Raw genomic sequence first — 24,651 nt, 5'->3', positions numbered from 1 at the left:
AATTCTTAACTAATATCTTATATTTTACTAGTAGTAAGAATCTATAATAATTCTTATATATATATATATATGTGTGTAATGTGTATGCGCGCGCGCATGTGTATACGTAACATATATATATATATGTACTATGGATTTTCAGTAGAGCGAGGTGAATTTCGAGATGCGTCCCCCAAGCCAAGCTACAGATTGCAGTTGTTTAGTCTCGTATAACGCATAACGCACAGTGTATAAGAGAATCAACCGAAAAGTTCTTTTTTCCCGTGAAATAGAAGAAAAAAGAGAATTCTGATTAATTCTCTTATGCACTACGCGTTGTGCATTATGCAGAAATGGTATTACGGTTTTTAATAATAGCGTTAATGTTGAAAAAAGATTTTGTTTCAATCGAGATTTACATTGAAAAATTAAAAGTATTGAGCTCAGCTCTTTCATGTGCGATAGTGATGAAATTTGTCGTGTTTTTGCACAAAACGATCGAATCAGATAATGACAATCATCGCTTTGCCCTGCAAAACGAAATATTAGTCGTTTAATTGGACGACTGTTTAGGTTAGGAAACCCTTTACGGTGCAGTGACACGAGCATGTGTTGCGCGAAGGAACTTGATTTGAACATTCGTTCAAATATCCTAAAATGATACAAAAGTAGCTGAATTTGTTTAAAAAAGAGATTTAATATTAATGAACGAGTTATATAATTTTTTTAAAGTGATTGATGTAGGAAACGCAGGTCTCTCTCTCGTTTCTCTCCTAATAGATTTCGATGAATTATGCTTATTTTCAACGCGTTTTTGCATGAAACGAAAGAATCTGGCAGAAAAAAGTGTCAGCCCCGCAAACCGAGCAATAAAATTGACATTATTCAAGAAAATCTTAGAAATCTGTCATACTGACTAATACCTAATTCCGCTAATTGTAAGATTAACTTTAATCTCGATTCAGTTTACTCTTTATCGTTTCCTGGTTTTTAAGATTAGAAAGCAAGCTAAACTAATATTTGCTGGAAATGGGCGTAGATGTATCGATATTATATATAGCACGCACCGCAGATAAATTTATAGTTTTAAAGCAGTAAATTGGTGTTTTTGAAGCAGTGAATTTGTGTCTTTGAAGCAATGAATTTGTGTTTTTGAAGTAGTGATTTTGCTCATTGAGATACTAACAGATTTCCTAACATCAATAGTCGTCAACTTTAATGCTTAGTATCTCGACACTCTTTTCTGTTAGATTCTTTTGTTTCATACAAAAACGCATTGAATAAGCTTAATTTTATTGAAATCTGTTGTGAAGAAAACCCATCTCTTTCACAATTACCATTTTCTTAATATAAGTTACAGCAAAGAACAGTTTGTAATACAAAATGTATATATATAATTTCTATACATATTCTCTTCTTTGATTAATTAAAAAAATTTTCTTAAGTTATAATAAAGAATGTGACCCTGCAGCATATGTTCACAAAAGGTTTTCTTAACCCGAAGTAAAAAATTTAAAGATTATTATCTTATTTCGCAAGGTAGAGCAACAATTATCTCTGTCGTATTTAATTGTTTTGTGTAACAATACATCAAATGAATCTAACTTAGTTTCAAACATGAGATATAGCTAAACTCAACAATTTTGTCAGTAACAAACCCTAACTTTTTAAAATAAATAATAACAGTAACATAGTAATGAGAGAGTTATTTTAACAAGAAGTAACTCTAACTGTAATGATAACGTGTTGATTCTTTTTTCAGATAACATACTCAACTCTGCTAATTATACAAGTTGTTTATTCTACAAGTGTTAATTATAGAAGCGCTAAATAGACATACGCATACATATATATTTATATATATTATACATATATATTATACATCTATTTATAACACACCTATCAAGACAAAATGGCTATATTAAAAATGCTGAAGCGTACCATGTGCAGGAACGTTACAACAAGTGGATCAAGATTCGTGGGCATCTTAGGACCCTTAACAATTCCACCATTACAGATTGCGATATTATATTACTTCTGGCAGGATTATTCAAGGGTTGTGGATAAGCGATACTGCTCTTGCTCGTGCTGGGACACTGTATTTAAAGGTAATGCTAAAATTCAATGTAAATATACTTCCATGTCTCTTTCCTAAAGTATAGATTACTAAAGTATAGATTAATTTTATACACAAGAATACATGTTCTCTGTATGTTCTTAGAATATTCCTTAAAGGTCTGAGGTCTGTGGAGTTGATTCTCAAATGCAAATTTTGATAAAATTAATATTGCTTTTGATTATCTACCATTTGTCCACCAAAAAAAATGTTTGTTCACTCTTGAAAAAAATTATAAATAAATAAAAAATTGTAGCACTCCCATGTGAATTTTTCCAAATTACATACGGAATTCAATTGTCCATCACACGTAGGCATTTGTTCGATTGTGTACCTATAATTTTCTTTTGTCTACCTTTCAAAAGAAAATTGTACACAAACTAAAATTTAACAATTCGTTACTTTTGATATCTCAGTTACATAATTCTAAATTCATTCTAATTGGAAGAAGGAAGAATAAAATGTAAAATTGAAAAATGAATTTTAGATAATATTTTATTTGTATCAAAGAAATAATATTGTTCAGACTTTGACGAAATGCAAAACAAGTCTTTTACATATATAAAATTATTAAATATAAGGAGCATTTATTTTATAAGATACTTTACTTAGTTTTCTAAGTGATTTTTATAAAATTGCACAATAAAGGAAATCACAAACGATAGGTGGACAATCGAATCCCGTATGTAATTCGGAAGAATATTCACATGCTACAATTCTTTATTTATAATTTCTTTTGGTGGATAAATGTGGACAAATGGTGAACAATCGAGAGAATGCGATATTAATTTTATTAAAATTCGCATCTGGGAGTGCCAGCTTTATAGACATAAAGGTCTGTGTTGTATAAGCTAGTTCTAATTCTTAGAACTAGAAAAAAATTAAAGAATAATTCTATAAAAACATAGGCTCAAGAGATGAAATCTAAATATATGTAAAATCATTGCCAATGTAAGCCAACACTAGTTATTCGTGTGAATTATAAGTAACTTTATTAAAATTCATACAATAATGTAAGTAAACAAATTAAAATAATTAAAATTAATGTATATTGGTCAAATTAATGTGTATTAGTTAAAACGGATATAAATTTGCTAAATAGCAAATCTAATATAAATCAAAATTTTTATAGGCTCGTACGAATCCGGCATTGCTCCCTACAAACACATGTACTTTAATGCTACTTCGAACATGTTGAAAATATGGATACTCATTGTCATTGGAATAATCGTGTTTTACGAAACAATGAAGCATTTGGCAAAACTGGCTATCAAACAGAGACTAAGACAGTCTATGATGCTCCTCTTCTCGACCGCTCTGTTCTCTAATTATTACTCGTGGTGGGTCTACATCAATTATTGGAACGATGACTTCTACACGCAATGGTATCACCAAATGTTCTTCACCATCACTGAATTGATATCTACGACATGGGTTGTTTCTCTTGCCGATAAGAAAAATCCAATCACACACAGAAAGGCGTTCGGCATTGCTGCAATAGCCCTTTTACATATCGTAGCTGGTGGATGGGATCAATTCTTCGAAAATGTCGTTAGAGGAGAGGGTCACGCACATCAGGTAAGAATCTATAAATAATAATGAAATTAATTCGATTATTCACACAACATTGAATTAATGCACATTAAAAGTTGCTTTAAATCAAACATCTCAGTGACCGGACATGTAACCTATGTTTAGACACACAAAATTTAATATTATTAAAATCAATATTAACAAATGATTCAAATTATTAAAATTAAAAAATATATTTTATAGATAATGAAGGACTATTGAGCCAAGCTGGTTGTTTTTGCTACGTCTATTAAGCTGGACCTTCACCATCGAAAATCAAGTTTGGTATAGGTCAAAAATTTAGACATGCTTTTTAGATGCTAATTTAAGTTTTAGCTTCTAAATTCTTTAATGTCAAATAAATATAAATAAATGAATTGTCAATACTTACGTTTCAACCCTTTACATTGGTATAAATTGCCATTTTAATTTCGCACCCGTAATATCTATTATACACGCGTTGCAGTTCGTTCTAATTTCGCATTTTGTAATATTTGAAGACACGATAGTGTCTCGGCCTCGGTGCTAAGCCAAGCGCAGCGACCATGGCTACTTTACGTTCACTATACGCACGTCGCAGTTCAAATCTTGTGAATTGCAGCGTGCATATAATAGATATTAAAGGATATGATATTAAAATGGCAATTTACACTGAAGATGACTCTACGTGAAAAGTCAAAACGTACGTGTTGACAATTTATTTATTTAACATTAAAGAATTTAAAAGCAAAAATAACCAGCTTCCCCCAATAGCCCTTTATTATTTACATAGAACTTTATTCTTCCCAGCCTTTTATCATGAAAAATACAGCGCCCGCCAAAAGTCCCGGGCCACCTGAATAATTTCTGAATGGTTTGAGAATATAGGATTGACATTTACAGGAATACAATGGGATCAAAATCTATTATTGAACCTTAAAAACATCCATCTTAATATTCTCGGAGGGCGGGGAGAAAAGGGAGCCCTGACAATCTTAAATGACATGTGGGGTCGAGTGAAGGCTTGTTTGAAAGGGAAGTTTTCCGAGACGAGAACATCGCGGACTGACCGAGGTCTCTAAGATTATTTTTCGCAAAAATCATTTAATCATCAAACTTCGAAAATAACAATGTTAAAATGATCATATGATTATTTTAACATTGTTATTTTCGACGTTTCGACTTCGATCGAGTCATTTACAATGATAAACATAAATAACATAATAAATTTGAAATAAATATACATACTTAGAATAAAGCAGTTTTTTTTATTTTAATATAATATAAATTATTATATAATTTAAAATTCATATCATAGACTTATTCTTTTGACAATGTTCTCAACTAATTTTCACTTTTGTACTTTGGCGCTAATATGGAATGCATTTAACTACATATTAATCAACCACAATCTTTCTAGAATTCACCGAATGCATTAATGCTTAAACCGCTTTATTCTAAGTATGTATATTTCGAATTATGTTATTTATGTTTATCATTGAAAATGACTTGATTGAAGTTGAAATGTCTGATTTAATGTTTTTTAATTATTGTTTATTTATACTTTGACCGTTTCAATATTGTTTGTATTGTATTATTATATTTTTTTATTTATGGTTCGTGGCCCTTATCAGAAATAAATGTTATTAATGTCAAATATTCTTTTATATATATATTATCATATAATTTAATTGCAATTTTTAAATACAATTAAATTATAATATTGTAATAAAAAGAGCATTTGAGATTAATAATAATAAATTTTGTATAAGTGTCCGATAACGTAGGTACATGTCCGATTTATCTTGCAAGATATAAACTCGGATAAGATGTTACTCAATAATTGCTAAATAGAGCATTTTTTAAGAAGTTCCTAGTCAAAGAAGAAAATGACTGTAATCTTTTAATCTTTTAGTATGTCCTATTTAGCAATTATTGAAGAAATTACAAGCCATACATCTTTTCCGTATGGCCACATCCTAGTTTACTTTTTTATAAATTTTCTTAAAACAATGATGTAATGTAACTTTGATAATATGAAATAATACATTATTATACCTATTCTATTAATTTTAGAATTATATCGATGCATAAATTTTACGTATTTATACTTAAGCGCCAAGCCATGTTCTTTCAGTGATAATATTTTCAATTTGTCATGCTAAAAACAAGGACAAGTTAATAAAACTTCTATTATCAGGAGACGCGGTAGTGTCTCCGGCCATGTTTAAAAACTACTAGTTAATTTAAAAATTAGTTTAAAAGATTAATAATAGACACTACAAGTCTCTTATCCCGAGCCACTAAAGTCCATTTTTTTGGGGTGCATAACTACTAAAATATAAAAAATTTTGAATCGCACGTAATATGTCCTGAAAGGTGGCATCGCCATGAAAATTTGAGTTAAAAAATTTAAAATCAGTCAAGCCATTCTGGACATACAAGCGGTCGGAAAGTGATGATTTTCATGAAAAATGAAGTAACGTCTCCTTCTCTGTCCGTCCGTCCGTCTGTATTATAACTTTGTAATGTCTTTTCTCACTTTTCACTCACACCACCAACTTCAGACCCACTACACCTCACCCACCCCTCTCTTTCGCCGTGTATTTCACTCTCTTTCGTCATATAATATTTTTAAATCATTTTTTAAATATATATTTGTACCCTAAAAAGTAAATGATATCCGAAAAAAATAATATCATAAAAATGAAGAGGTCAAGTCACATGTTCAAAAAAAGATCTTCAAAAATTCAGATTTTTTAATTTAATAATATATTACCATGAAAAGTGACTGATATATTATTAATTAAAAAAAAGGTGCCAGTTCAAAGTGAATATATAATACATAAAGTATATGCAACATGGCTTGACCTTTTCATTTTTATGATATGATTTTTTTCGGATATCATTTATATGTATATATTATAATTAAGAGTGGCTTATTTCCTTGTATGTAAAATTTATGTATCAATAACGATATTGTATCAATGAATTTTGATAGAAAATACTATTTGTAATTTAAAATATTTGTTTAAGGTCATACGTGATCTGGGCTTTATGATACCGGATATTCTCCAAGTCATCGTTCCGTTGTGGCTGATTAAACGAGAAAGTATTTATAATATCCATCTTCCTAATTCATTAGCGTATATGTCAAGTATCGTGGTAATCGGATTGTGCATTTGGTCGTTTCTATTGTAACGAATGTCATCAAGGATAGTATAATAATGCGTAATAGGCGGCAATGATTTAAACCTATTCTTCCTGTGAGTATGGCCTTCGTTAATTTAATGTTCTTCCCAAAAGCGAAAATTCCGTGATACGAAAAACTCGGTCTAAACGCGAACGCCAAACTTCTCTCTAGTCTTTGTAACAAATTATTTAATCATTACTGCGAAAACGCAATATAAATTTTTCGTAATATAGATATCCCGCAGATAAGCTCCGTAATAGTATTATCATTAACCGTAAAGTAGGAAATTTTAAATCGGCTAGTCCAGCTTGCGCTGGAGTCAGCGCAATAAGAAGAGCGCAGAATATACTTATCTATCTCGTTTAATATAGCACCATAATCTACAATAATATTTGAACGTTTCGGCTATTATTTTTAGCCATACTCAGCAAAAAGTTACAAAATAATGATTAAAAATGTATCGGTTCTTTATGTATTTGAGTGTATCTCTGAGATCTTAAATTTTGAATACAACACGTGTCCGTCGGAAAGCACAATTATCTGCCAACGAAGTTACTTTGCTTATTGGTGAAGATAATAAGTTTCTCAAAATATTGAAAGAATCAAGTATGTATAAACAAACTTATATATAAAAATTATTGACCAAAAATTATGCTCACAGAAGCCGTGAACCATCGGTAAGAAATATAGTAAATTAAAAATTTTTTCTTATAATATGTTAGTAAATGTAATAACGCTCGCACATGTAGGGTTAATAAGAGACACGTCGTCTCGAGGATGGCTAAATACAATCGTCGAAATGTCCACATATTGTATAATAGATTATGATGCTATATTAAACGAGTATAGATAAGTACATTCTGCGCTCTTCTTACCGCGCTGACTCTATACCAGCCAATTTTAAATTTTTCTTTATATGTATTGAATTTTAAGGAGTCTATTATTTACATTTTATATTAACAAATGTGTTCTGAGAATAATTTGACTGAAATTGTGTTGTATAGCTTCTTTTGTATTTCATTTATCGTGATCATTTTCATGTTACCTTATTGTTCACGTAAATTTGTTATTCTATTATTTATAATTCTAATATTTATGTGATATTTAAACTTCGAGCAAGTCTTTATACAAGATGTATCATCATAAGAAATTTATAACTTCTTATACAAGTTATAATGCTTAAAGTGCCTACACATAACGCTGACGCGTTAATATTACTTTTATCTGGTAATTATATATGTATAGGAGCATTTACTTCGACTAATAAAACCTTTGATGCTTAACAAGCAATTATCCATGCAGCTGAACACATATCCTAGTAGATAATGTGGCCTGATTAACGAATGTACATTCTCTAAAGTATGAAAATTAATTTTAATATTGTCATATATATTGTATATATACACATATTTATTGCAGAATATATGTATATACTTTGCGGCAAAATCATTTTAGAAAAGTACTTGTGTATAATTTTATCTCATTAGGAATATAAGGTAATGTTTTAATAATAAATGTACTCGTGTCTTTCTTCATTATTAATGCCAATGTTTCGTAAACCATACCGTTCACTCCATTAGGGCGAAGGGTGCGCTGATACGCGCACCTGATACGATACGTATCAGCGCACCTTTCGCCCTGATGGAGTGAACGGTATGGTTTACGAAACATTGGCATTAATAATGAAGAAAGAAACACGGCCATAACCGAATAACCATCTGGTATAATTGAAAAAAATACCCATAAAAGCGTAATCAATGAATGTACTCATTAAAAATGAATAATATTGATGTATTGCGTTCCGGAGCCTCGCTACTTTCGATCCTCTCGGTGTAAAGTTAACTAACCGAAGAAAAATCAATACGTATTAGAAGACAATTTTGACTCGAATTTTTGTTACGTTTGGACGTTTCCATTGAAGACGCAGTATATTTGTAAGGACAATGTATTTGTAATTATTAAATTACTAATTGTGTAAGCAGTAAAAGTAGCAGTAAGAAAAAATGGCAAATTAGAATAATAGAAGTTAGATATATTTTATATTAGAAATAAGTTATACACATATATCATCTTAATTGTAAATTTTTGATTGAAAAATATTAGTTTATTTCTAGTTTCACGAGAACGGTAATATATTTTCACTGAAAAATAAGTAAAATAATAAATACGGCTATTTTTCTCTTATATTTTCGCTCATCTTTAAATCATCTTAAAATAAAAAAAGTTAATATTTATGTATTTGTTTGTACATATTATATATATTATATTCTTTATCTTTAATAGTTCGCAAGTTGATTTATTCGTCATTTCTTCGAAAATGGAAGAGTGTAACCAACAAATAGGGTCATTTACGGATAAACTCGGGATCATTTAAGGATAAGACATACCAGGAAGAGGGTATAGACTTTTAGAATGCCAAAAATGATCTGTTTAGCAATTATTGAAGAAATGATAGCTAATGGCCATATTTCCTATATTGCCGTAATCCCCTTGATTACCCTATTTGAGGAATCCTATTATCATATAAAGTGGAATTCTTGGGATACTTGTGAATCATACATTTCCAATTTCGAAGAGATAACGGAAAATAAATCATCTTATGTACTACTAAAGAATAATAATGTTGTATATAAATAAAAATACCCAATATTAATTTTATCTTTATAAAGAGAACATACTTTATTAAATTATTAACAATAAAAATAAAATGTATTAATATATAAGCTATAAGAGCATATATTCTCAAATAATTTTATGTAGGTAATAACATGGATTATTGGATAGTTTGAAGCGAACCGAAACGTTCTATAAATGTATATCTAAATCGTATGTATAAATTTTTTAAAAATATATGTGAATTGTGCTTCAATTACCATGCTGTTATTAATGTTTTCATAGCTCATATATTAATATTTTATTATTTTGTTGAATCCCGAGAGCCGTATTAAATAATTTCGTTTATTAAATTATTGTTTTTTTTTTATATGAAACTGTAAAGACATACTTAAGATGAATCTGATATAGGTCGAAACATTTATGTTATTATGTTATGCAATATTGTGTGTTTTAATAGAATAAATTTAATTTTATCTATTGCGCAAAAAAGACTAACATATGGCTTCTATGCTCTTTTATTTATTATTTTATTAAGTGTGTGATTTAGTTTTGAGGGTTTTTTCCTCAAAAACTGATTTATTTAAACAAAATAATGAACGAAATATCTTAATCAAAATATATATTTTCATCTCTTGCAAAATCCTCAAAACTAAATCACACTTCTAATATTATAAAGCCGTTTTTTCAGTTTTTATATTGTTAATTATAGTAGGGGAGGCCGAGAGGCTAAATGTGGATTTACTCGAGCGTCGTGGGGACCTATTGGATTGTGAAGATTAGATGCTAAAAAGAAAAAAAGGTTATATGATGTATGCCGTTTCAGTGGTGGGGGGAGCGTGTACAGGCTTTCAAAAAAAACAGTGACAATGAAATACTCGAGCGTGTCAGATATTAATAGTGTAAGCGACCCATGTGTTTCTGATAACGGATAAATATTAATCTGACGGTTTACGTGGTGAGGTTAGCTGTAGGAAGGGGTCAAAAAAAGGGGAGAAAAAAAAAAAATTTCCTCGAGCGCGTCAGATTTTTGAAATGTACACTTTTCTACATGTAATTAACACACCATATCTTAATCTGACGCGCTCGAATTTTCGAACGATCGATTTTTTTTATTTACTAATCCCCTGGATTCCCGGCTCTATATAGAGGTTTAATATTTGGTGGGGGTACTTATTAGGGTGCAAACTTTCTCCCTTTATGTTATTCTGACGCGCTCGAGTAAATCTCAAAATCTCCGCTTGGCCTCCCCTACTATTAATAATAATATAGAATTGTTCACATTATCTTTATTAATTCAGTTACTCTCAGATACTTACCTTTTTATAGACTTATTATATTATATAGACTATAGCACTTGAAGAAGGGAAATAGAAATTTCGTTACAAAAAAAGAAAATGTATTGCGATGTGTAGTGATATAAATCGATTGTAAAACGTTAAACGCGCGCGCGTTAAATTTTCAGATTTAATTTATATATTTTAATTGTTATCAAACGGAACAAAGAATAAATATATATATAATTGATATAATTTATAAATAATCTGACGAGATTTCAGTTAATAAAGATATTTCAATCCGATTAATAATATGAGTAAAATAAAACGGCCTAATTTTTCTGATATAATTGTTCAATTATTTTCAATATTCCTATTACATCTTTTATACACACACAAATATATATTAAAATTACGAATCAAGAATTCAGATAATAATTTATGTATAATTTTTAATGCAGTAAGTAAAAATATTTTAGACAAAAATTATTTTTTAAAAAATCGGTTTTTTTAAATTCTGACAATTTCTCTCACAGCTACAGTTTTTTTTTTTATCAAAAAAGTAATTTATATATTCTTTGAATTTTCAATATATGTGACATTACACACATAAAAACATTTCAAGAGTGGGATACTCTACTACACTCGCCGACGTCATCCCTACAGTATGTCGTATTGATCGTTTTCAGCGAGTAGAGAGTGAAGATATCAAGGGAACTCGTCTTTCTCGCTCTCATGGCTTTATTTAATAACTAAGCGTCAAGGACGTTACACAATTGGAAATGTTTGCTCGACCGACTCGACCAGCTCGACCGAATATTAAAAGGATGCCGACTTTTTGTAGAGAGTATATTTAATACTTCACTCGAATGGCACGCACAAGAATTTTTCATGTGTGGAATTCCGCAAATGAACATTTCGAAGACGTTATTACTTTTCTTCATAGAGTCGGATAAAATGGATTTACGGGGAAGATGGCTATAGAATAAATAATAAAAGCCATAAGCTTTTAGCCTGGTATTCGTAATCGATTCTCATAAGAACATGTCTTAAATGGTCTTAAGTCACTAATGCGGCTCTCTAACTGAATTCGTGACTGAACTTAAAATGAGCTTGATATATATATAAGAATTGACCATATAAATATCTGTCTTATAGAACGATTACAAAAATGCTTTATTTAACAATTATTGAAAAAGTTACAGCGTATAGTCATCTTTTCCGTATAATTATAAAATATTTAAAATATTCTGTGCTTGGCGCGGAGCCTATATGAGGGTAAATCCGCACCTGTTTAAATTTACTCTATATGTAATTGTATTCATGTAATGTAATGATATGATTTATATTTCTGATTTATATTATCTTGATATGAAGGCGTATAAAATATATTGTTTGATATATAAAAGTAACAGTCAAAGTTTTGTCTTGCCTCCTATTTTAGTTATGTTGACTTTATGCATAACAAATTAATAAGTCGGAGCTTCTGTATTACATTTACTATACGTTTCAACTCTGATTCGAACCATTCACAGCGGAGCCAGCTATAATGATAAAACAACAATTGATATAATTCCGCATGTTGGTATATAGATCGTTTATTCATTGCTTCAATGTATAATTTGAACAGCGAGCTCCTGGCTCCTCCATCATGCTGTGCATACATAGCTATAGTGCTTGCGGTATGATATACCTCCATGTCTGATCTGATATATTTAAAAATGCAAATTCAATTGTTCTCTTATTCTTCTATAGAACATCGCAAAATTAATTAAAACTCACTTTTGCAAATGCTTTTCTGTTGACAGCCAGGAAAAAACGCGTACTCCTCGTCATATAATGAACAATTAAAGACAATAACACACAGTTAAAAAAAATTAGCATACATACAAAATTGAAAATTTATATGCAGATTTTAAATATGCATAGCTACCAAAAGAGTAATTTAACTTCACTGTTCGGTCGGAGCTTATATGAGGATAAATCCACCCTTCCAAACACAACGGGCTGACAAATCACTTTGTAATTTAATACGAAGTCTGTAATAGAATTCGCAGCGTGTATAGAGTCTGTCGTACCAAACTGATCAAACAGAATTTTTGATTACTTTTCTCACATTCAATTTTGATTGTTTAATTTTCCACGGCTTAAGATTCTATGATAACTACGGCTTTTATTTTGTAGTCTCCGTGTAAGGATTATATTTCATAGTCGCTTATAAAAATATTTCCAATCACAATTAGATATCCCCGTATTCAATTGATCAATTCTTACAACTACTTTTAATTGTAGATTGGGCTTTAAATAAAATAATTCTTTTCATCGGTTTGCGACAATAGATTTTAATCATAAAAATTGTCATTATGTTCGAATTAATTAATCATTGGCAATATATTTAAATAGAAAAGGTGATGGCCACAGTTTTTGGGATGCACGCGGTATAATTCATATTACCTTCCGTCGAAGCAAACGATCAACGATGTTGCCTTCGTATTTTTATAGCTCGATTATCAATCTTTAGTAGGTATGTGTAATTCTTTATTGCTAAGCAAAAATATTTATAAAAATTTATTATTATAAGAATTTCATTATTTATTATTCTGCCACGGTCTTAACGAATTTTATGACGAGATATAGATTGATTTAAAAGTAACACTAAAAATTTTATCTGGCCTCTCATTCCCGTCACAGAGTGACCTATCTTCTTTAAATGGTAAATCGATAAGTAAGTGCTCCCTATCGAGAGAGGCCTTGGGACATTCAAAAATTCTAAATATCACATAATATTGGATCAATACAAAAATCCGTGCTCGCACGCGTGCGCGCGATTTATTATTCTAAATTCAAACAGCTACAATTTAAATTGTTAAATAAAAAATAAAATTAATCTAAAACTTTACTCTATATCTAATACAGCATATTTAAAAATCTGTTTTTTTTAATTGGTTTTAACGGAGTTTTAGCAATCAATGTCAAAATGTTCTTTTTATTTAAATTGCAATAACTCAGTAACAAAAAATTGTAGATATTTTTTAAAAAAGATTTTTTATAGGAAAAATTTTAAGCTTTTTTTACGTTAGAAATTTAAATACTTTGTAAATGTTTTTAGATATGTAACAGGATCACAAAGTAAAAAGAAAGTTTTATTTAACTCGTAATTTTCTATATGTAAAAATTACCAACTCGGAAATTCAAGAAACATAATAATTTTTTAAAAATAGAGTAATAGTTTAGCACCCTTTTTTAAATTTAAATTTTGTTTATTTTTAACAAAATTGCAACTGTTTTAATTATTAAATAATAAGTCGGGCACAAACTTTTGTACTGATTTAATACATTCATTAACAAATTGTAATCACATATCCCTTCCATTAATCCAGAATAGTAAAATCATAAGATAATACAATAGTTTACAAAATATTAACCTTTGAATAAGTAGGAGAATTTATGAAACACGAGTAGATGTGGTATTGATATTCCAAAAAAATTTCATAATTATAATTATATTTTTTACTAAAATATTATATTTTAGTTAAATTTATATTAGTTATACTTTAATGAGAAAGAGAGAGGGAAAGAGAGAGATGTAAAAATAATAAACTTTAAGACTTCTGGACAATATTTTTTAATTTTTTTCGAAAACGGTCTTTTTAATTATAATTTTCTCTCTTAATAATATTTATTATTAAAAAACGTAATTCAAGACAAAAATAGGCTTAAAATATAAATATTCTGATACCATATGTATAATATCTTATAACATGTTTGAGTAATGAATTTTAATCACTTTGGAAACTATGTTTATGATGAATGTTCTGTAAATTTATAACGAATTTTGTATTATTTTTACTATAACATTGAGAATGACCCGATCGGAGTCGAAACGTATGTTTATAATTAAAACAATCAATGTTTGGGATTAAAAAAATATAAAAATTAAATTTTGTTGTATAAAATTAAAATATAACAATACAAAAATACGAGGACAGTTCGAAAAGTTCTCGGCCTGGCATAGAAATGGCACTGAGAGTATCAAATGGCTATGATTTTTCTTAAATTTGATCCTTCAAAGGGCTCCCGAAAGTTTTAGATTAGACAGATGCGATTAGTATAATATGTAGTTTATCTGTTACGTCGAGTAAAGCAAATCCAATCAGCGTGATGGGTACCGCGTTTGTTACCGGTCGACCAGAAACGCATTCGAATGAACGCTTCTCAAGAGTGTTTGAACGCAATCCAATTTTCTGTGATGATTCATCACTGGGGATTAAACATGGATTCACCATTACACGCCAGACACGAAACAACTGTCCAAACGACGGATTTCGCATGCTAAAAGAGGGTAGGTTTATTAAAGTAACTCTAGATAAGGTTGCACCCTTAGTAAAGTTCTATCACTGTTTGATCTTCGGTACTTTAATATCGATGGGTCATTACCATTTTAATCTGTTGAATAATTAAAGTTACCAAATTGAGTATCTGTGTTGTCAATCTAAAAGTATGAAATATGTAATAAAGTTATGCCTGGGGGCATATTAAAACGGTAGTGATCCTTCAATATCAAAGTTCAAACAGATAGAACTTTGCTAAGGGTGCAACCCTCTAATAAACTCTACCCTCTCTTAGCATGTGAAACATCTTATCTACTAATATTGCTCAGATACTCTACATATCTACTTGAAGGTTAATTTTACGATTTTCTATGCGTATTATATATCGCGTTTATAATAAACATGATCTGCGGAAGAAATAGGCGTAGTCGAGCACGCGGTTCGAGATTAAACGCAGGAAATCCTAAGTTAGAATCCTGCTTTTTTTTTATAGCATTTTTATTTGAAATAAGTAATCAATTTAGTAGTATAAATGTATATTAAATTAAATATTATTTTTATATAATTTTGTAAATCATTTGTGTATGTAGTTTTCAAGCAACTGTAGAAAAAGAATTGATTCGCTTTTCAATAGACAAATAAAAAATTAAAAAATTGCACATCATATAGAGGCTTTCACTTGTACATTATACAATTATTATCAACATCATCTTTATTATTTCTATTAGTAATCTTGCTTTCGACATTTTGTTCATTATCAGAACTTTATTCTGTTGCGGTCTTGATATAAAAGTCTATAAAGAGATGTATTGATTGAGAGAGAGAGAGAGAGAGAGAGAGATATATTCCTGGTAAAAAAAGTTATAAAGATATAGCATTTATCTATTTGTATTATGTTTTATATAAGTTTATATCATTTTCTATCGCCGACATTGCGAGCATCATGATTGATCGGCTATGAATTCTATAGTATCTTATCAAGTTCTATAAGATTTGTACAAGATTCCTATAAGATTTGGTTTAAATTAGTGAATTGACGAACCAGATTCTGTATTCAAAATGATAGGATTTTTCTATTATTCTCTATCAACCTTTTTTATCAGGGATGAAAGTAACAGTGAGAAATTTGTTCTTTCCACTCCTGTCACTCACTTTGACACATAACAAATCAACAATATAGCACTTCTTTGTCAAGGAATATGGCAACATTCTACATAATACATAATTTTTACAAATTAAAATATCATAATCCAGCTCGAAATAAACATATAACTCAACTTAAAGAGTTAATAGAGCCACGCCTAGATCTATTCTGCAATTATATATTATACATATACATTACAATTATATACATTATTTAAAAAAATTAATAACTATACATTTTAATCATATCAGTCAGATGATTTTCAATACTAGATCTAAATTGATCATAAACGGACGCAATTCTCTTCACTTAATCTTAATAAAATTGTCAACTTGCTTAACCGTTTTTCTTTAGCAATCTTATATATCTGAGTTATTTTCAATTGTATTTTACTGTAAGATGTTAAATCAAGGATCTTGGTTTTTTAACTCCTGTTTCATAGCATTATTGTGAAGATATGTTAACTGTTCCATATTCCATTAAAACACACTAATAATAGTAATAGTAATAGTAGTAGTAGTAGTATCAATTTATTTGATACACAATACATAAATACAAAGAAACCAAAAAAATTATAAAAATACTGCAAAAAAGAATGCTATTATTAATACTCGCCATAATATACACACACACAAGGATCTCCGTTTCTATCACAAGTTCTATTAGAATTATGTGTTTCTATTATATAAGTATTATATTTTCATTACACTTTTATTATATACTTGTAAGCAGACTACTCTATCACTTCCTCTTCCTCACTGTCGCTTCTCCTCATTTCCCTCAGCTTCACTGCTTCATTTCCCCTATTTCTCCTTTCTTCCCACTTTCTGGCTTTCCCACTCCGTTGCTCTCCCACTCTCTTTCTCTCCCACACTCTCTCTCTCCCACTCTCTTCCTCTCCCTACTCTCGTTCACTCTCAATCTCCTCCCAAGAAACGCCTACTTGAAATTTTCCAACCTCCTGGACTTCCTCCGCTGGATCACTGCCCACTATTCTCATTCAGCTCCAGGTCTCCTAAACTTCTCTCATACATGTTCCAAGATTCCTCATCTTGTTGACACACTAAAAATTCTATTATTGTGTTTAATAATATATTAATAAAAAATCTATACGTTAAAATTAAGTAAAGAACTCTTAATTTTAAAAATATATCAAATAGTAAAATAAATTGCCATTGAGAGCCAACACAGGATGAAAGCGTGTAATGAAATTTATTTAGTTACATAAAATTGCATACGTTTCGACCTTAGTCCAGGTCCTTTTCAATGCATAAATTACACAATCAAGTCAAATCATTTTACTTTTGACGATTCAACATTGATTAAATACACTTTGCACTTCCATTAAACTGTGGAATTAATGGAACCTGTACAATAATTATACGCTTTTCAAATTCTCGACAATCGTTGAATTTTGCACCTCAATGATCGTGATTTGATTACAATTGGACAACACCATGTAGTTTTTAGTTTTTTTTGTATTGTACGCGTTTTTGACCCTGTTTATTCTATCCATGAAGAATGTTTTCAATATTATAGTGTAATTTATGCATTGAAAAGGACCTGGACTAAGGTCGAAACGTATGCAATTTTATGTAACTAAATAAATTTCATTACACACTTTTATCCTGTGTTGGCCTCAACGGCAATTTATTTTACTATTTGACTTATTCATAGAAGCCTCTTTCATATATTTTTATTAATTTTTAAAAGTATAATTGTGTGAAATAAAAGAACAAATAAGAGTCAGATAAATAAAACAAGAAACGCTTTATCACAAATATTCAAATGAAAGTATACTAAGGTGACATTATAATAAAATTAATTAATAAAATTATAAAATTTACTGTAGCAAAAACAACAAAATTTACAAGCAAGTAAATACATACCCCTTAAGTTAACCTCATTTTCTCCTTTCGGTACCGCATCATTGGAGTTTTCAAGTAAATCTTCATCAAGTTATAGCTTCATTTATTATCATTAATTTATAATTATCCATAATAAAAAATTAATTGTATGACTAATCAAATCAAAGCAAAATAAAGATATTAAGACCAAGAAACAATAACGTATGATATGCGTGTTCTGTTCATACGATACGACGAAAAAATAACAGTAAATACAGCAGTTTAACAAATTGTTTCGAGATTGTATATTAATTGTAAAATATTAAATACTACAACAATGATAATTGTTTTCACAATTTGAGAAATTGTTGATTGCTTCTATGATGCACTATTCTATTTTGCAGTATTATTATAGCGTTTTCTCTTGGTTGCACCAGTGCAACACTCAGCTGAACTTTTGCACTAGTTCATCTTTCTTCCTTTTCTCTCCAGGAGAAGGGAAAAGGAAAAAAGATGAACTGGTGCAATCACCCTACACTGGTGCAACCAAGAGAAAACGCTATTAGTTATCTTGCTCTACCACTTGCTACCACCTACCACTTGAGTCACATGGACATGGATTCGTTCTTTTGTGTGGTCAAATGCGCCAGGTCGCCAACTAGTGGCACGTGTTGAAAGTTTATAGCAATACTACCCAATTAGAACACATTTAAGGTAATATTTAAATATTCAATTTGATAAAAAAGCTCCTCCATCTCCCTTTTTCTTTCTTGGCTCTCTCTCTATCTCTCTCTCTCTCACTTTCTCTATCAATTAAAGCAGCATAATCTTTTTGTCTGACCAGAAACGTTTACAACTTTCCTATTGATGTTTTTGACCGCTATATATATTTTCAGACTAGCTGTTGTGATCCAATAAGCACTTATTATTACTAGTAATCTCTTAAATATGAGTTCAAACTATGTTAACGGAGAATCAAGTAATTTGTGTGTGTTTCTCCTACAAAATATTATAATTTGAGAAAAGCTCTAGCAGGCTAAGATGGTCCAAAATGCCCCAGAAGGTATTTCAATGGTTCAAGGTCTATTCTTTTCTATACTGAAAAGTAAACATTTTCAGCAAGTTTCAACTTCCTAGCTGAATAATTAAGCCCGTTACACCGGAAAAGATGTATTTTTAATTTTTATTTTTTTACTTCGTAACTGTAAGAGCAATCTCTACACAAAAATTCAAGTGTGTAAACGATATTAGAGTACATATATGACAATTTTTTCGGCGTAATTTACCGTACGGGAGATTTTAAAAAAATTAATGAAAAATTAAAAAAATTTTTTCCCGCGTTCAAAAAATGATACCCTCTGAAAAAAATTCATCTTCTGAAATGCATGCAGAAGTGTAGCCGTACTGTTACAAATAAGATTGGACAATAACAATTTATAAAAAGGAAAAATTATATTGTAAAAAAATTCATAATAAGAAAACGATAATTTTAGTATAAAAGTAATATCAATCACGGAAACACTTTTTTTTTAAATAGGTAAATTTAAAAAAATAAGTTATTACATTGAAAATAAACCGAAAATTTTAGGAAATAAAGAAGTCACGAGTTTATACCTATATATTATTTTATCGTGTAAAATAATGAAAATTAGAAAAAAAATTATTTCGAAAAAAATAGAATGGAAAATTTGCCCACGATCAAATTAGTCTTAAAAAACATCAAATAAATTTAAGTTTTTATGAGAACTTAAAAAAAAAATTGAAAGTGCCATAATTTAAAAAATTAATAATTTTCTACTTTAAATTTAAAAAAAAATTAAAAAACAATTTTGAAACTTTTCTTAATATTTTTTTTTTTAACTAGAGAAAAAACAATTTAAAAAAAAAAAACGTTTTATTTGGATTACTTTTCGCAAAGTTATAGGCATTTGAAAATTGCAAATTTTGAAAAATGCGAGTTTTAAAAAAAATTCATATCTCATGACTATGTTGATCAAAAAATTTAAAAAAAATTATGGTAGTTTTTTGCGATGGGTATACTATAATATATCAAAATTTTAGCCAAATAAAAAATCCAAAAGTTTTTGAGTGACACACTTGGAATGGAATGCCCCATATATATAAGATAATATTTTAATAAAGTAAGAAGTTACTAAAAAATGTCCAGCTTAGTGTACAAAAAGCTTAACACAATGTTATATTTTTTATTCGTTATAACTAATAACATTAATATATGATGAGAAACAGAACATATATATATATATATATATGTATGTATTTGATATACACAGTATAATAAATAAAATAATATAATTAATTATAAAAATTAAAAAAATTAATTATATTATAAAATATAATAATATTATAAAATAGTAATTGACACAAAAACAATATTTAACTATACGATATACACTATAATTGTACAATAACTCACATACATAACATAAACTTCATAAAACTAAAAAAACAAATTATTTTTTTAATATGCAATATAATATTTATTTTTATCAAATAAACAGTTTATTAAAAACTAAACTGAAAAACCAATAAACTTATTTAATCTTAAAGAGCATACAGCCGCACAGCTCTGGTTATAATGAGCGAATGTTCTTTATTCAAAATAAACAGGTTGAACCAATACGGCTGACAAATAAATTAAAAGACAAATATATTATCATAGTATTTTGTATACACCGCACTTTTCCCTTACATGGCGGAACCAATAAAAAGTCGTTCACCATTGTCCTAATTCTTACTAGAGGAACTCTATTGGTAATTAGAAATCAGTGACGTTGGCAACCCGCGAATTTTGATTCAAATTACCATCGCGTTTGATGTTCACAATTTGTGTTATATTGGTCAATAGAAAATAATTTTTTTGTCTATTCTCCAAAAAAAGTTATAATTATATTAAAAAATTACAGCACTCCTATATTGTCTTTTTAAATTAAAAATTTGGGATTCAATTGTCCACACCTAATTGTATATTATCTATCTACTTCGCAAAATATTTTTAAATTACATAGAAGATTCAATGTTTTCACATTTATATTTTTTAATTGTACATGTATTAAACTCTGGGTATTTAAGATGCCAATATAAATAATATCCATATATATAATTAATTATAATTCCAATATAAACACTGCACTTTTGTAAATCCTTGCAAATTTTTAAACTTTATACGTCCTGTAGTATTATACAAGAAACACAGAGCAACTTTTACATGTTTAATCCTGAAAATTATATAGCATCATAAAAAATATAAACAATTTAAAGCTATGTTGTTAAGATTTATATTATCACAAGAAACAATCAAATTTATTAGTGTTATTTGATACCAGCAAAAGAGATAATTATATTTGTTCAAAGGACGATTCTCTTTTCTATCATAGTTATTACAAACTATGACACATAAACCGTAGCAAAAATTTACTCTCATCTTGAACATAACTCCACCGTGTTCAATATATTTCTAATATTGCGAAACTGTAATTAATGCCTGTTTCCACCAATGCAGATTAACTTATTTAATCTCGGTTTAAATTACTGTTAATCTTTTTCTAATTTTTAGAATTAGAAAAAGATGAAGAGAAAATTGAACCGAGATTAAAGTTAATCTGCATTGGTGGAAATGGGCATAATTTAAAATAATTTTTGAACTGGTGTTCATAGGATATTACATGCTTAGAACGAATAATAAAAAAACAAACTTTCTAAACAATCTTGCATAAATGATGATGCAAGAACAAATAAATGATTTAATCTTACATCAATATTTCTTGAATTTGTCACCATGCACATATGTGCATATTATTTATCATCGTATTCTGTTTTGTATTTACCGCACTTTCTCCTATCTGGCGGAACCAATAAAAAATCGTTCACCAATGGCTTATTAGAATTGTTACTAGAGGAACTCTGTTGTGATCAGTAGAGGTCAGTGAAGTTTACAACCCGCGAATTTTGATTCAAATCAGCATCGTATTTGATTGTTTACAATTTGTCTACATTGTCAATAGAAAATAATTTTTTGTATATCAAGAAAAATTATATGTATATACATGGGATATTCCATGCCAAGTGTGCCACTCAAAAACTTTTGGATTTTTGATTTGGCTGAAATTATGATATATTATAGTATACCCATCGCAAGAAGCTACTAAAGTATTTGTAGTTGTACATGCAAGCTTAATTCTTGTAAAGTATTATAATTGTACAATTACTGTACACGCAAGGTTAATTCTTGCATGCAGAAGTGTAGCCGTACTCGTACAAATAATATTGGACAATAACAACAATTTATAAAAATGAAAAATTATATTGTAAAAAAATTTATTATAAGAAAACAATAATTTTAGTATAAAAGTAATATCAATCACGGAAACACTTTTTTTTTTAATAGGTAAATATAAAAAAATAAGTTATTACATTGAAAATAAACCGAAAATTTTAGGAAATGAAGAAGTCACGAGTTTATACCTATATATTATTTTATTATGTAAAAAAATGCAAAATTAGAAAAAAAAATTAATTCGAAAAAAAATAGAAGGAAATATTTGACCACAATCAACTTAGTCTTAAAAATCATCAAATAAATCTAAATTTTAATGAGAATTTAAAAAAAAAAATTAAAAATGTCATACTTTAAAAAATTAATAACTTTCTATATTAAATTTTAAAAAATTAAAAAAAAATTTTGAAACTTTTCTTGATATTTTTTTTTGAAAACTAGAGAAAAAACACACAATTTAAAAATAAACGTTTTATTATTTTGGATTATTTTTCGCAGAGTTATAGGCATTTGAAAATTGCGAATTTTGAAAAATGCGAGTTTTAAAAAAATTCATATCTCTTGACTATGTTGATATAAAAATTTGAAAAAAATCATAGTAGCTTCTTGAGATGGGTATACTATAATATATTAAAATTTCAGCCAAATCAAAAATCCAAAAATTTTTGAGTGGTACACTTGACATATATACATATAATATTTTCTTCATATACAAAAAATTATTTTCTATTGACAAATGTACACAAATTGTAAACAATCAAATACGATGCTGATTTGAATCAAAATTCGCGGGTTGTAAACTGACCTCTAGTGACCACAACAGAGTTCCTCTAGTAATAATTCTAGTAAGACATAGGTGAACGATTTTTTATTGGTTCCGCCAGATAGGAGAAAGTGCGGTAAATACAAAACAGAATACGATGATAAGTAATATGCACATATGGGCATGGTGACAAATTCAAGAAATATTGATGTAAGATTAAATCATTTATTTGTTCTTGCATCATCATTTATGCAAGATTGCTTAGAAAGTTTGTTTTTTATTATTCGTTTTAAGTATGTAATATCCTATGCAAACCAGTTCAAAAATTATTTTAAATTGTGTCCATTTCCACCAATGCAAATTAACTTTAATCTCGGTTCAATTTTCAAAAATTAGGAAAAGATTAACAGTAAGTTAAACCGAGATTAAAGTTAGCTGCATTGGTGGAAACAAGTATTAATTACAGTTTCGCAATATTAGAAACATAGTGAACATGGAGGAGTTGTGTTCAAGATGAAAGTAAATTTTTACTACGGTTTATGTATCATAGTTTTTAATAACTATGATGGAAAGGAATCGTTCATTGAACAAATGTAACTATCTCTTTTGCTGGTATCAAATAACACTAACAAATTTGACTGTTTCTTGTGATAATATAAATCTTAACAACGTAGCTTTAAATTGTTTATATTATTTAAGATGCTATATAATTTTCAGGATTAAACATGTATAACAGTTGCTCTGTGTTTCTTGTTTAAATACTACAGGACGTATAAAGTTTAAAAATTTGCAAAGATTTACAAAAGTGTGTCTATATTGGAATTACAATTAATTATACAATATGGATATTATTTATATTGGCGTCTTAAATACCCAGAGTTTAATTAATACATGTACAATTAAAAAATATTAATGTGAAAACATTGAATCTTCTATGCAATTTAAAAATATTTTGCGAGGTAGATAATATACAATTAGGTGTGGACAATAGAATCCCAAATTTTTAATTTAAAAAGGCAATAGGAGTGCAGTAATTTTTTAATATAATTATAACTTTTTTTGGAGAATAGACAAAAAAATTATTTTCTATTGACGAATGTAACACAAATTGTGAACATCAAACGCGATGGCAATTTGAATCAAAATTCGCGGGTTGTCGGCACTTCACTGACCTCTAGTGACCACAACAGAGTTCCTCTAGTAATAATTCTAGTAAGACATAGGTGAACGATTTTTTATTGGTTCCGCCAGATAGGAGAAAGTGCGGTAAATACAAAACAGAATACGATGATAAGTAATATGCACATATGGGCATGGTGACAAATTCAAGAAATATTGATGTAAGATTAAATCATTTATTTGTTCTTGCATCATCATTTATGCAAGATTGCTTAGAAAGTTTGTTTTTTATTATTCGTTTTAAGTATGTAATATCCTATGCAAACCAGTTCAAAAATTATTTTAAATTGTGTCCATTTCCACCAATGCAAATTAACTTTAATCTCGGTTCAATTTTCAAAAATTAGGAAAAGATTAACAGTAA

General features: G+C 28.8%; 1 protein-coding gene across 4 annotated transcripts; it reads left to right on the top strand.

The window, feature by feature from the left end:
- Positions 1–300: 300 nt before the first annotated feature.
- On the top strand, positions 301–7,266 carry LOC108779828 (uncharacterized). 4 transcript variants are annotated; one of them, XR_001940884.1, is made up of 6 exons: positions 301–335; positions 1,742–2,087; positions 3,228–3,673; positions 3,872–3,952; positions 4,550–4,720; positions 6,683–6,758. XR_001940884.1 is itself a non-coding variant. In XM_018547334.1 (4 exons), the coding sequence occupies exons 2-4, from the start codon at positions 1,892–1,894 to the stop codon at positions 6,845–6,847; spliced, it is 807 nt and encodes a 268-aa protein (XP_018402836.1). In that variant the 5' UTR covers positions 301–335; positions 1,742–1,891; the 3' UTR covers positions 6,848–7,266. The 4 variants fall into 4 exon arrangements, 2 of the variants coding, with proteins under 2 accessions (XP_018402836.1, XP_018402837.1); XR_001940883.1 differs by lacking the exon at positions 3,872–3,952; XM_018547334.1 differs by lacking the exons at positions 3,872–3,952; positions 4,550–4,720 and having other exon boundaries at positions 6,683–7,266.
- The last annotated feature ends 17,385 nt before the right edge of the window (positions 7,267–24,651 follow it).

This window comes from Cyphomyrmex costatus, unplaced genomic scaffold (genome assembly GCF_001594065.2).
Source record: "Cyphomyrmex costatus isolate MS0001 unplaced genomic scaffold, Ccosl1.0 scaffold635, whole genome shotgun sequence".
Taxonomy (NCBI): domain Eukaryota; kingdom Metazoa; phylum Arthropoda; class Insecta; order Hymenoptera; family Formicidae; genus Cyphomyrmex; species Cyphomyrmex costatus.
Note: the sequence above shows the minus strand (reverse complement) of the source record. Positions and strands in the feature narration are given on the sequence as shown.